The sequence below is a fragment of the Buteo buteo genome, chromosome 12 (genome assembly GCF_964188355.1).
Source record: "Buteo buteo chromosome 12, bButBut1.hap1.1, whole genome shotgun sequence".
Taxonomy (NCBI): domain Eukaryota; kingdom Metazoa; phylum Chordata; class Aves; order Accipitriformes; family Accipitridae; genus Buteo; species Buteo buteo.
The window spans coordinates 39,475,602-39,488,900 of record NC_134182.1 but is presented as its reverse complement, the minus strand read 5'-3'; the positions used below and the strand labels follow the sequence as shown (position 1 = coordinate 39,488,900).

At 59.9% G+C, this 13,299-nt stretch overlaps 1 protein-coding gene across 1 annotated transcript in view; it reads left to right on the top strand.

Annotated features, from left to right (window-relative positions):
* Nucleotides 1–303: 303 nt before the first annotated feature.
* Nucleotides 304–13,299, top strand: part of GFRA2 (GDNF family receptor alpha 2) — a 28,558-nt gene continuing 15,562 nt past the window's right edge. Inside the window, exons 1-3 of the mRNA XM_075042100.1 lie at nucleotides 304–717; nucleotides 6,041–6,355; nucleotides 10,000–10,083. Coding sequence (XP_074898201.1) covers nucleotides 678–717; nucleotides 6,041–6,355; nucleotides 10,000–10,083 — 439 coding nt within the window. The 5' untranslated portion in view covers nucleotides 304–677. The remainder of the gene's footprint in view (nucleotides 718–6,040; nucleotides 6,356–9,999; nucleotides 10,084–13,299) is intronic.

The window sequence follows — 13,299 nt, the reverse complement described above, 5'->3', positions numbered from 1 at the left end:
GGAAGGGCGGTAGAAGGGCGTCCGCGGCTGCGCTGCCCTCCGCGGCTCCCGGGCCCGACGGAGGGGCGGAGAGGCACGGAAAGCGTGGGGGGGGGGGGGGGGGGACGGACACAGAGGCGGGGAGGGGACGGGCAGCACCGCCGGCTCTGCCCCTTCTCCGCCACCGGGGCTCGGCGGAGCGCAGCCGCGCCTCCCTCCCTGCCCACCCCCCCTTTCCCACCCCCCCCACCCCTTACACCCCCCCACCCCCTTTCCCTACCCCCCCCCCCCACCCACCCACCCCCAAACCACCGGCCCCGGCAGCCAAAGCCTCGGCACAAAGCGCCGGGAAGCCGGGCGGAGCGCGGTGCCCGCCGTGAGCCCCCGGAGCCGCGGAAGCCGGGCGGGGATGCGGGAGGAGGAGGAGGAGGAGAACCGCGCTGCCCGGCGCAGCGGCTGAGGAAAACCGGGCTCCGCGCCGGGCGGAGCGGAGAGCATCCCACCCCCCCCCTCCCCTTCCCCATCCCACCCCCGTTTCTCTTTTACAGCCCACCGTCCTCGCCCGGATTGGGAATCTACCCGACCGCCTTGGGAATTAATTTGATTTTTTTTTTTTTTATTCCCTTCTTTTTTTTTTTTTTAATAATTTTTTTTTTTTTTTTTTTTACACACGTGGAGGAACGCGTGGATTTACTAACATGATCTTGGCAAACGCCTTCTGCATCGTCCTCTTCGTAGGTGAGTGGATGCCCGCAGGCTGGGGGGGGGGCAGAGGGGACATGTCCTTCCCCTGGGCGAGGGGCTGCGGGGGCTGGGGAGAGGGCCCGGCGCTCCTCCGCGGTGGGCACTGCCCGGCTCTCGGGCTGCAGCAGGAGAGGGACGAGGCGAGGCGAGGATTTGAACTGAGGGCAACTTTATTTTCCTATCCTCTATCAAACTTCACGCGAGGAGGAGGGGACGCGCACACGCACACACTCACGACACGGGACACAAACCCAAGCGCCCCATCGGGGCAGCCCCCGCCTCTGGCACCGCACGGTCGCGATCGCGATCCAAGGGAACGGGCAGGATCGGCGGCACCAAAACCCTGTTCCTCTTTCATCCCCCTCTCTCCTTGTCAGCCCTACGTGGATTTTGCATTTCGGAGGATATCTAACACCCCCCCACCAGTGTCTCCCAGCGCCCTCCAGCCGCTGCTGCCGTGGCTGCCTGTGTGTCCCCCCCCCCCTCGCCCTCCCCGCCGTTCCTGCTCGGAACTCGGCATGGAGAATCGGTTCGGAAAGTTGAGCTAATTGCATGTGCGTGTGCGTGGGGAATTGCTGTCCCCTCTTGTTGCAATTCGTGCGTGTTGCTTTAGATCATGTGTGAGTTATTTAGGAGCTCTGGCTGTGCCAGGAAGAAAGCTTAGCATTTCTAGGGCAGCCTCCTACAGAGACAGGGAAGGTGCAGCCGAAAAGCTGGGGGGGGGGGCAAGTCAGAGATTGTGGTGGGGCCGGGGTGAAAAGGAAGCACATGAGAAAGGTCCATTTTTTTCGTCCTGCGAGGCTGGGTGCCCGCAGGACCGTGACTCGGTCGTGTGCCGTGTCGCGCTCCAGATGCCGTTACGGCAGCACCCACACCCCGCTGCATCTCCGTGGGTGCCCGAGTGTGTGTGATCCCCGGCACGCTGCAGCAGCGAGCGCCCAGAAAAACTCCGCCGAGCTCGCCTGGGCTGGAGGAGCGTCACCCTGCCTGCGAGGACAGGGAGAAGGGACGGGGAGATGCTGAGGGAGACTTGAAGGTTGGCAGAGCAAACCTCCCTCCAGAGCATCCCGCGGTGCGGGGCTGGGGGTGAAGGCAGAGGGACCACCGCACGCGGGGTGCTCGGCATCCCCGAGGAGGGCTCTGTTCCCTGGATGAAATGGGGGTGACAGGCTTTTCCTCTCCCCTGCTCCCCAGCACAGTCTCCGGCTGGCGAGGGGAAGGGGTGCCGTGCCGGTGGGGGGAAGCTGGTGGCTCAGGTGCCTTTGTGTGTGGGGTGGGACACAGGCCTGAGCGGTGGGGAGGGGCTGAACGCCAATTTGGGGTGTCCTTCCTCGTGACCTGCCAGCAGCAGAGCGTGCTGGGGATTTTCGGGGCAGGGGGGGACGAGCCCTGCCTTCTGAGCCAGAGAGAGAGGAAGGAGGGATGCTCTGGGGGCAAGGTGGGGGGCACAAGTGGGAAGACATCCGGGCAGGGGGGAGGAAGGGCTCCCCAGCGCTGGCTTGGGGGGCCAGCTGGCTGCTGGCTATTTGTACGCATGTCTGACTCGCCGCTGGACATCTCACGAGCGAGATTCAGGAGGACGGGGACCTCCAGGATGCCCCACCTAAGGCATCCGAACAGTGGTCCGTTCACCCTCACAGGGGAGGTTGCATGAAAGCAAGACCCTCTGCCCCCTTTCCCGAGTGCCCCAAAGGTGCCCCAAAGGTTTTGTGTGTGTGTGTGTGTGAGGCTGGACAGGGAGGCTGTCCCCCCCCCAGCCAGAGGAGCTGCAACACTGAGCAGTGATTGCAGGGAAGCCGTACCCCCAGACTGAGCGTTGGGGATGGGGTGACCAGGGGAGCCCATCCTGCTGTTTTCCAAAGCACCCCCGCCATGGCGTGGCCTCGCCGTGAGGAGCCCTGGAGAGTGGAAGCCCAGCTCTTCACGTCTAGGCTCTTCTTTCTGATGAGCCAAAAAAGCCCTTTGGTTGGGAGAAAGCGATCACTGCCACAGCAGCCAGGCTGGGAGGCTGCATGTTCTTAAGCAATTTTTTTTTTTTTTTTTTAGTCGAGTTGTGAGGATAAATATTTACCTCTAAGCTGCCTGTGTCCAAAGGTCTCTGGCAGGACCAGTAAAAGGAAACATGTATTACAGCTAGAAAAGAGGCAGCGCAGACTGATGCTGCTGGGGGAAGCTGCGGGAGCGAGAGGAAAGCGGGCCATCGTGTTGTTTGCTGGCTGACTGTCGGAGGCTTGTGCATCTGCTTGCAAATCCTTGCTGTGCTCTGACACCCCAGAGACTGATGAGGATTAGGTTTCAATTCTCTGCAGATGTTTTATTGATACGAGTTCAGCGAGTGTGTATCTGTGAGGCAATTTCTTTCGGGTAGAAAAAAAAAACCCTCAGCCTGCCCCTCCATCCAAACTCCCCACCTTGCGCCTCTGCGGGGGTCTGCGGAGCTTTACCTGGCTTGGCAGTGCCGTGAGCTGGAAGGAGAGGAGGGTCCCAGGAAAAAACGTCGACCTAGCAGCCAGGGCTGAGCGTGCTGCTTGATTTGGGGGGACCGAGCTGTCCTGTGTGGGCTCTCAACTGCAGGGAAGGGCTGCTTCTGCCTTTCTTCCTCTGGTGGTATGGCTTTGTGCCGTGTTCTGGGGTCTGCTGGTGCTCCCGGCTTGGATGCGGTGCGGGATACTGCAGGCACCCTCCCGGGGCTGCCGAGGGGGCACGCAGCACCCTGTTCTCTGCAAGGCCATGGAAGCAAGGTGGCAAAAGCCGGGAGGCCAGGGCCAGCTCACCGTCACGCATCCCTGCCGACTTCCCGGCGGGTGGATTTACTGTTGGCTTTCCCGAGTGCCCGTCTGAGCACGGGGGTGCGCTGCCGAGGGTGCTGGGCCCCCTCGCTAGGATGCTCCATGTGGTCCAGCGCCTTTTGCATCAGGGCAAGGCTGTCTCCCTTCCCTGCCTGCCTGCCAGCACCTCCAGTCCCTGCCTGGGAGGCCCATGGAGCCAGCGAGGAGACAGGAGTGTGGCCGGAGGAGAGGTTTTGGATGGCGTTTTGGGAAGAGGCTTCACGGCATTGGCTGGAGAAGATGGAATCGGAGCTGAGACCTGGGCTTGCTCAGGGCAGGGGGCTCGGGGCGAGCACCAGATGGATCTGCAGCTGAGCTGGGCGAGGGCGGCGGAGGAGGAATGGCACACGGTGGAGCTGTGGGATGGCTCTCGATGTCTGGGAGCCGATCGCCCTGGAACTGACGGCTGCAGCAGGAGCAGGTTGTCCCAGCTGCTGCGCTGGGTGCCTTGGGCTGGGGTTTCCCGGCGTGTAAAGGTGCAGAGCTGGCCCCTTTCTACTCAAAGCACCATCCACCTCATGGCGAAGAGCTGGCATTTCTGCCCTGAGGAGCATTTGGGGATGCCCGTTTCTCCGCCAGCAGTCCAGGCTGTGTGTCAGGAGTGTGCCTTCACCGCTCATGGATCCTGCCTGCCTCCCATGTGGAATATAATCCTGAAGGGCCAAGGAAGGCCTTCCCACGGGGCATCTGTCACCCAAAATTGGATCTAACGTGGGCATAAGGGCTCTGCACCTGCTCCTCCTTACCCGGACACATTCCAGACCTCTCTGAACCCAACGGTGTTTGTTCGGGGGCATCGGCTGAAGACCAGGACAGGATCTGTTCCTTGGCCTGACCGCAGGCAGCGGACGTGTTTCCACCCGGGGCTGCTGCCCGTCCTGCTCATTCACCCCTGCCATTGCCCCATCCCTCCTGCAGAGCCGTCCGAGCCCCGAGCATCCCTTCTCCTCTCCCCACGGTCCGAGGAGCGTGTCCCATCCCGTCTCGGCGAGGTGGGCAGAGGCGTGCGTGGCCGCTTGCTGCGGTGGCACGCAGGAGGCAGGGGACGCGAGTCCACCCCAGAGTGGTGGCAGGGGACAAGCCCTGCCTGCCTGCAGCTGCCTTCGTGTCCGGGTGGGTGGGTGGGTGGGTGGGGACACGGGTGGCCCTTGTCACATGCCTGTAGGTGTCACTGTCCCCCTGCCGTACCCAGGCGAGTGGCCACGGGTTGGAAAGGGGCTGGGAGCTGGAGGCTGAGGTTTGCTGTCCCCATGGGGTGCCCCGCATGTGGCAGCGAGGGGAAAGGGGAGGCTGCTCCCCAGGGTGCAGGGCAGCAGTGGGTGAAGGCATTGCACGAAGTGGGGTCTCCCTCTCCATCACCCTCCGGGGCGGCTGAGGATGCCCTCCAGGTCCCGTCGTGCCCATCTTTGCCTGCTCCAGGGCTTTCCCTGCCTGTGGTTGCAAGGTGGCAGATGGGAGGGTCAGGAGTGGCAGGGGGGGTCCTGCCCACCCCGTCCCCATCGCTCGGCTTCTGCGGGCATCGGGGGACCAGCCATGCCAGCACAGCCTGTCCTCCTTCCCCATCCACCCGTGATGGGATGGGCCAGTGGCCTTGCCTGGGGCTGACTTGGCAAGAATCTATTTCAAAAAGCAAAAGAAAATGAGAAAATGGTAGAAATAGCATGAGAGCTGAGGGAGTGCTGTGTGGGAAGGGAAGGGTTTTGCCCAGGCAGGGTCCAAGGAGCAGGCAGTGGCTGTGCACGGGCAGGAGCCAGGCAAGCTGGATGGTTGCCACCCCGAGGGGTGGCTAGCACAGGGGCACGCAGGGTGTTGTCCCCGGTGGGGAAGAGTTTGTACTGATCTGCAGCTGAGCTGCAGCCCTGCCAAGCCCGAGCGCTCAAAAACCCATGAGTCAGATGCCCTGAACATCCCGTGGCGGGCCTGAAAATGATGAGCCGCAAAATAAAAACCAAAAACAGCAACGGGCGCAGAGAATTTGGATGGGCTTTCTGCTTCCCTTAATTCTTGAGAGGTCATGCGTGGAGGTTCGTGTCCCCAAGCACTGGGGCTGGAAACATGCTGTGTTTGTTTATTTGCCTGTTTGGTTTTAATAAGAAACAGAGTCCCGTGGCATCACGTGGCTCCGGGAGCCAAGGCGTTGGGTTAACCCTCCACCTTCCCCGTCCCACGCCTTGGGGTACGTCACCGCTGCCGGGGTGCCCTGTGACATCCCGCTTGCTTTTTCAGGCCACTGTCTGAATTTTGCCATGTTTGACAAGCCCTGGTGGGGTTATGGCTGGGGACACATCCAGGCTCGGATGGAAGGATGTTGTCCCTCTCTGGAGCAGCCCGAAGGTGGCTCTAATGCCGGGGACTAGTCGAGGACCGTGGCTGGGGCATGGGCTGATGTGTGGGGTCAATGGGGGGGGGAAGCAAGGGTTTCACCCCACCTGGTCGCCCTCCCTCACCTCTCTCTGCCCTCATCTCTCCTTCCCCTGCCCCTCGCCCAGATGAGATCCTCCGCTCGCTGGCTGGCCCCCCGTCCCCGCCGGGGCAGGACCCCCATGGCTGGCGAGTGCCGGTGGACTGCGTGCGAGCCAACGAGCTGTGCGCGGCAGAGCCCAGCTGCAGCTCCCGGTACCGCACGCTGCGGCAGTGCCTGGCCGGCCGCGACAGAAACACCATGCTGGCCAACAAGGAATGCCAGGCGGCTCTGGAGGTGTTGCAGGAGAGCCCTCTCTACGACTGCCGCTGCAAGCGAGGGATGAAGAAGGAGCTTCAGTGCCTTCAGATCTACTGGAGTATACACCTCGGGCTGACCGAAGGTACGGGGTAGGGCTCCGTTGGGGTGGCGATGGGGTGGAGGGTGCTGGAAGAAGAGGTGGTCCTGACCCACCTTGAGGTTGGGAAGCTCTGAGGGCATCTCGCTGCTCTAATGAAAATGGGCTGAGCGGTGCCCTGGGCTGCACGGGCACCCCGGGCAGAGGAGACGGTCCCCCCTTTCTCAGAGGATGCTGATGGGGGTCGAGCTGAGAACTGGTCTGCCCAACGTGGGCATGGGGCAAGGGAGAAACAGGCTGGGGGCCGTGTTTGCAGCAAAAGCTAATCGCTATCATGGCAGAGCTGTTGTGCCCGGGCACCTGCGAGCCTGGGCAGGGCTCCTCTCCAGCCGGGCTCCCTCCCTCCTGCCTGTCCCAAAGGAGGAGATGTGCCCGTGGGGTGCAGAGGGAAGCCAAGCTGGGGCATGGCTTTGCACCTCAATACCAGCTGTGGGGATCTGCTGGGGTGCAGAGGTTGTTGCTGCCTCCTTGCCCCCCCCCCCCCAGCCCCCCGTTAGCCCTTGCTCCGGTGGGGTTTGTGGGCTGGGGAGCAGCAGGGAGGGCTCGCTTGGGGTCTCACCTTGCGGAGAGGCGATGCACCAGAACCTGCTGTAATTGCAGCCTGGTAAAGGAGTAAATCAGAGGCTGGAGCAGTGCAGGTAATTGAAATTGGATTTTGCTAGCCCGGGGCTGTTTTATTCATTGAAGGCAGGATTATCTACTGCCTGAAGGCAGGGGGAGGTAGCGGGCTTCACCCACCGCCCCTCACCCTTCTGCAGGGGCATCCCCAGGGCTGGGGCTGCTGGTCCAGGGCTGCAAATTTACTGGGCTCAGAGGAAGGAACCGACTGTGAGGGGCTCAGCTGGGGCTGGTGCTGGTTGCTGGTAGGGTTTGCTTTGCTGTCCCGTGGGCTTTCCCCCCTCCTGCCACCCCTGCGCAGCTCCGCCAGCGCTCGCCTGGCGCCGGACTGGAGAGGAGCAGAGCCAGCATCAGTTTAACAGTATAGATCCCTTAAATGGGCTTACGACTGGCTCCGCACGTGGAAGCTCTTAAATCCAGCTGCAGCTTGTGCAAAACCGCCTGTACCAGGGCCCTTGAGTTTCGGCGCAGTCCTCGCAAGGGCACGTGCCCGCCTGGCCGGGGGCACCTTGCGAGCAGATGGACCCTCGGCCACCCGCAACACCAAGTGGGTTGGCAGCTTGGCCCCGCTTCCACCAACGATTCGGGCCTGTAAAAATGCCCGTTCCTCTGCTGTTTCATTACCCCAGCTGAAAGCCACCTCCTTTAGCGGCTTGAGCTAAAAGGGGTTCGTTGGATGGAGCCGGTGGAGGAGCCCCCATCCCTGGCAGTGGGTGCAAGTCTCTGATCTCCCTCCTGAGCTGGGATTGAAGCCAGAGGAGGTGGTGGTGGTACTGGGAGGGCTTTGGTGGCAGCGGCGAGGATGTGGGGAGCTGTACCCGAGCATGCAGCCCCCGCGGGTGAAATTGCCTACAAATCTGGGTCAGTGCAGGGACTAGTGAGCCCGAAAACCAGCCCAGAGCAGGAATTACTGCTTAATTGTTCTCTACCCCTCATTAGCAGCCTTCATTCAGTAATTTCAGAGGGCTTTGCAAACATGAATGAAGGATGCTTTACTGCTTGATGGGTACTCCAGGACCTGTACCTGGAGGAGGAGGAGGAGGAGGTGGGAAGAGAAGTGATTATACCAAGTCTTAAGGAGAGGTGGAAGCTTTGGGGAGATCCAGCAGCTCATAGCTTTAACATGCATAAACCAGTGAGCGTAAAAGCAACGAGGAGCCCAAGGCAGACCCTGATCTTCTGCCTTTTAGCAAAGATGCTGTGCCTGGTGGCCTCCCGCCCAGCCCCTTGGCTGCGGGAGCTAACCTGTCCCTGCCATTAAGGAGGACTGCTTTTACTCCAGCCTCATTCCTGGAGGTTAATTGCATCTCAGTGAGCTCAAGAAAAGTCCACTGCCCTTTTAATGCTCAGTAATTTTCCTAGCAAGCAGCAGGATTCAGCTAGTATTTAATTATTTATTGCATTGGCAAAGCAATATACCAGGAGGTTACAGTGTTTCCTAAATGCACTTTAATAAAGGTGCTATTTGTCATCGGAGCATTAGGAAACCCGGCGAGGCGAAGGGGGATGGCCTGAAGCGGGAGGACTTTGCAGGCTGCCCCGAGCATGTTTCCTTCGCCGTGGTGAGCAGCGGCAGCAGGAGCTGCCCTTGGCCCCGGCGGGGGCTTTGCACCCGTATAGCATCACCCAGCGTCACCCTGAGGGTGGTGGCAAGGCCAGGGGCAGGGTGATGGGCTGAAAACCCACAGTCGCTGGAGACGGCCCAACTTGGCATCCCACCGGGGTCTCCCTGGCCAGCCACCCGGCTCTGCTCTCCCAAATTCTCAAGGAACGGCGCTGAGGAGCTGCTGGGCTTGGAGCAAGCCTTCCTGCATTGCTCCCCGCCTCTTAATGAGCTTGTTTTCCAGCACAGGGTTTCAAGTGGCTCCTTAATTACATGGGATAAATGCTGCCGCCTTGGGCTAATAATAACTCGATAGAGCACGCGTGGGCTGGAGCGGTCCAGGCTGCCGGGATCCGTCCCCGGGGCAGCCCAGGCTCACCCACAGCGAGGGCACCCGGTGTGGGCAGGGATCCTGCCAAAAGGCTGCCAGGCAGAGCAGAGATCGATGCTCCGGGCTGCTGGTCAGCCTCTGACTGGGGCTTTCAAAGTCCAGCCATTGATTTTTGTTTTTATATATAAATATATATATTTTTTTTTTTTTTCCTGTGGCTGCTGGGGTTTGAAGAGAGCTTTTCCTCTCTTGAGAGCCGTGGCCGGCTCTCCTGAAATCAGCCTTTTCTGGAGTTACACGAAGGGCAGGCAGCAAAAGCACGTGGGTTTGCACTGAAATCAAAGATGGGAGAGCGGGGGGTTTGCTCCCAGCCTGGGGACAGATGGACTGTGCTCAGATTCCCTCCGGAAAGTGCGGATTGGGATGGATGAGCCCCTGGAGCGCAGCGTGGGTGGATCAGTGGTGGGGATGCTCTGGTGCTCAAATGAGGAAGCTTTCCAGTCAGATCTGTATCCCCCCCCTGAAATATTTCAGTTTTCCCAAAGTGCATCAGAGGCAGAGCGGAGTGGAAAACAATCTTCACAGTGGTTTTTTAGGCAAATGGTTTTTTTTGCAACAACAATAAAATAATCCAGTGTTGAGAATAGACCCTAAAACTTTCAGCTTGCAGCTGGCCCAGACTCTGCGGACGTAGTCACAAAACATTGACCTTTCAAATCCAAATTCCCTCAACTCTTGAGGTCAGTTTGAACGCAGCCGCTGCCAAACCTGACTTGCACAAGGAGCCGAGCTTGCGGCAGGACCCAGCCGTCAGGCAGCTGCAGGCAGCGGCGCAGACCTGCCCGCCCGGCTGCAAGCTCTCAGCCAGCAAGAATTAAGCTGAGCTGGTCCAAAATGGGCTTTTCCTGTCATTGCAGGGCAGTGATTTAAATGCTTTTTGGCTTTCTCTCCCCAGATTGCAGTTGCCACGCTGCCGGGTGCCCATGCCCGGCCATAGCCTCGGTGGTGGCTGAGGTTATTCGCTGTGATTTTTAATTTGCTTTTTATCCCCCTTTTCTTTCTTCCCTCCCGCTCTAGGAGAAGAATTTTATGAAGCTTCCCCCTACGAGCCGGTCACCTCTCGTCTCTCTGATATATTCAGACTTGCTTCAATTTTCTCAGGTAATAAAAGCCACATGCTTCCGCTGTTTTATCTTCTCTTGCCTGTGAACATAGACCTGCTACTGAGTTCCCTGGCAAGGAAAACCTACAACTCCTTCCCCCATGGTTTGGTCCTTTGCTCCTGCAGCTCCTATGGCCACTCTCCTGCCCGTCTCTTCTCCCCCCACCCCAGATCTGATGCCTTGAGCATCAGTTGGGTGCAACACATGGGCCCCCCCCAGCCAACCGGGATGCTGAAGTCTGATGGAGGGGAGTGATGTAGGAGCTGGTACCCGAGTGCTGCCAGGGTTTGACGCACTTTGGGATAGATTCTCTCTGTTTCAGACCTTCCTGGTGGGATCAGATATTGCTGGGAGCGGGTGAGCCCCGGCCGAGGCGGGGGCTTGCTTTGAGCCCCTGCCCTGCAGTGACGGCAGAGCCACGGGCAGCAGCAGCAGCCTCTTCCTTGGGCTTCCTATTTCCCCCCAGGCTGTGATTTAGGTTTTTACCTTTTGAACTCACCCGCCTCCAATGGTGGGCTTATACAAATAGCTGAGGTGGGCTGGAGAGCCCGTAATCCCCTTGTTTGTCTTGCTGATATGTCACAGCATTAGACAGAGGAGGAGGAGGAGGAGGCACAACCCCGGGCTCCGGGGGGGACCAGACCATCCATCACTCGACCTAAAGCGTTTTGTCTTCTGGAAGATTTGGGACCAGCAGGATGCCCGATATATGGAGAAGCTGAGGGGGGGACCCTGTTTGCTGTCCCTCCCCGGGGCAGCCGGCCTCGAGCCGAGCTATGGGATGCTGCTGGGAGAAGGATGCCGAGCCCCTCGGAGCATCTCTCTGCCTCCACGTCCTCCTTTCGGGAACCCAAATTCCGCCACCATCCTCAGGAACTTTTTCACTATCTATTTCCATGACAACCCTCTGTGCTGCCACCTCCCCCCCCCTTTTCAAATTAGGTCAGCAATGCCTTGGCTTCTGCTTGCTCTTTCTCCTCTTAACCCTTTCCCCCAAAGCCGCCCACCCCCCTGGGGTTTTGGGGGTCCCTATGTCCCCAGACCTCCTGGGGTGCGCACGGGCAGAGGGTGGTGGCACCTCGGGGACCCCGCAGCGATGCCATGTCCCCCTGTCCACAGCCACCCCGGCTCACTTTGGGGACACCTCGGAGGAGGGCCGTGACGCCGCATCCCCTCGCTGCCGTCACCCGTTGGGTTTTAGCTCCCGAAGCGAATTTGCCAGGCTCCCTCTGGGGAGCTTAGCACCAGTTCGGGATGACGATGCCACCCCCTCCCGTCTCCCGTACGCCTTTTTGGATTACATTAGCGTCAAGGAAATATTTTAGCTGCTGGAAAGTATGAAAAGCAAAGTGTCTGGAGTGGGGGATTAAACGCTCATGGGTTGATTTATTCATAAAAGCAAAGCGAGAGGAGAAGGAAGCCTGTCTGGCAATTTTGGGGCTGGGAAAAGGAGGGGGAATTGGCTGCTGTTATGCTCCAGAATGTGCTGTTGCCATCGGGGGTGGCCTCAACGCTTCCACCCCTTCTCCGTCCCTCTCGCGCGGGGCTGGAGTGGTGGGAGCGGCGAGCGGCTGCCCCCTGGGACCCCCAGCCCCGACCTGGAGCCCAAGCGATTGAAGCAAATGAGCTGTTAGTGTTGTTTCTCGATAACAAGGCTGAGGCAGAGCGCTGCTAATTGCCTGTGGGGATAGCGGAAGGATTACCTTATCCTTCTAGAAAGAAGGGGCTGTGTAAGCGAGGAGGGCGGCGATGCACGCTGCTGCGCTCTCATTGCTCGCGCCCTCGACGGGCGAGCATTGCAAGCGAGCACCGCAAGCGAGCACCACGAGCAGGCACCGCAGCCCTCCCCACGCATGGGTTATTTTTTGCTCCTGGCCTTCACCATGGAGCAGAGCATCCCGGGCCGGCGGTGAGGATGCTGGGCAGTGCCAAGGGGTGCCGGAGCCAGCCCTGCGGAAACCACAGCCTGCAGGGAAGAAGGAAGAGGGCTCCGGTTAGGAAACCAGCCCCACGCTCTGTTTCTGCCCATGTAGGCACCAACCCCGGGGCAGCAGCACCCACGAGGTGGGTGGACACAGCCCACGTTGCATGGCATGGTGTGGGCTTGCAGCAGCGCTGTCTTCTCCATCACCCTCCTCCTCCTCCTCCTCTGCCCCGATCCTGCACCGAGAGGCCAGGCAGAGCCTGCTGAGGGGACGGCTGGTGGCACGAGGTCTCCCAGTGCGGTCCCCTCCCCGGCTCCTTGGCCCCTGTTTCCTTCTCGCCTCATGAAATTTTCATGCTTGTACTTTATTAATGAGCTCCCCAGAAACCCTGCACTTTCAAGCATCGGCTCTATTAAAATGCATCCAGGTCCCTACAGGTCTCAGGCAGGGCAGGAGCGATGCTCCGGAGGATTAGACAATAAGCCAGCACTTTGCACAGATCCCACGCTTGTGCCGGAGAGCCGCCGCGCTGGCTGTTAACCGCTCGCAGGGCTTGGAGCCGGGGCGGCCGCCAGCACGCTTGCGTGCGTGCTCGATGCATCCCCCTCAAATTCCAGAGCTGGTCTGGGCAAGGAGAAGAGAGAGCCATGTGTTCCCCATCCTCTGCAAGCGTCTTTTTCCCCTTCTGCTCCTCTGACATCAGTGTCATGAGCTGTGTCCATCCTCAGCCCTCAGCTGGAGGGACCCAGCTGCAAAACGGCAATCCCTGCCCCATCCTGTCCTCGGGGCTTGGCTCTACAGGGAGGGTGTGAAGCCTCAAAGGACTTGTCTTCATGTCCTTTCCCTCCTTTCATGGCTTTATCCCTACCAAAGCTTACGGCCCATTTGCAGGAGGAGCAGGGAGGAGATTTCCCCCCTCAGCGCAGCGCCGGTTCATGCTCTGACCATCCGCCAGCTCAAATGTCTCTCTTAGCTCAGGCGACCTGCTTGCCTCTTGCACTATTTTTCAAGGCAGATCTGCTGATAAATCACATCTCATAAGAAGTATTCACTTTACGCATGTCTGACCGAGCTCCCCCATCCCCAGTAGATCTCCACGGGGGGTGTTTGTCACTGGAATAACACATTTGGAATTTTGAGGGCTCTCTCCGAACAGCTTTACCCTCCCTGGCTCTGAGGTCTCATGGCATTGCAGCCCAGTGGGGGGGTCCTGGCCCTGGGTGAAGGGGGTCGTGGGGACCCCACGGTTGTCACAGCACGGGTCGGGGCTGGTGGCACTGGTGGCAGCT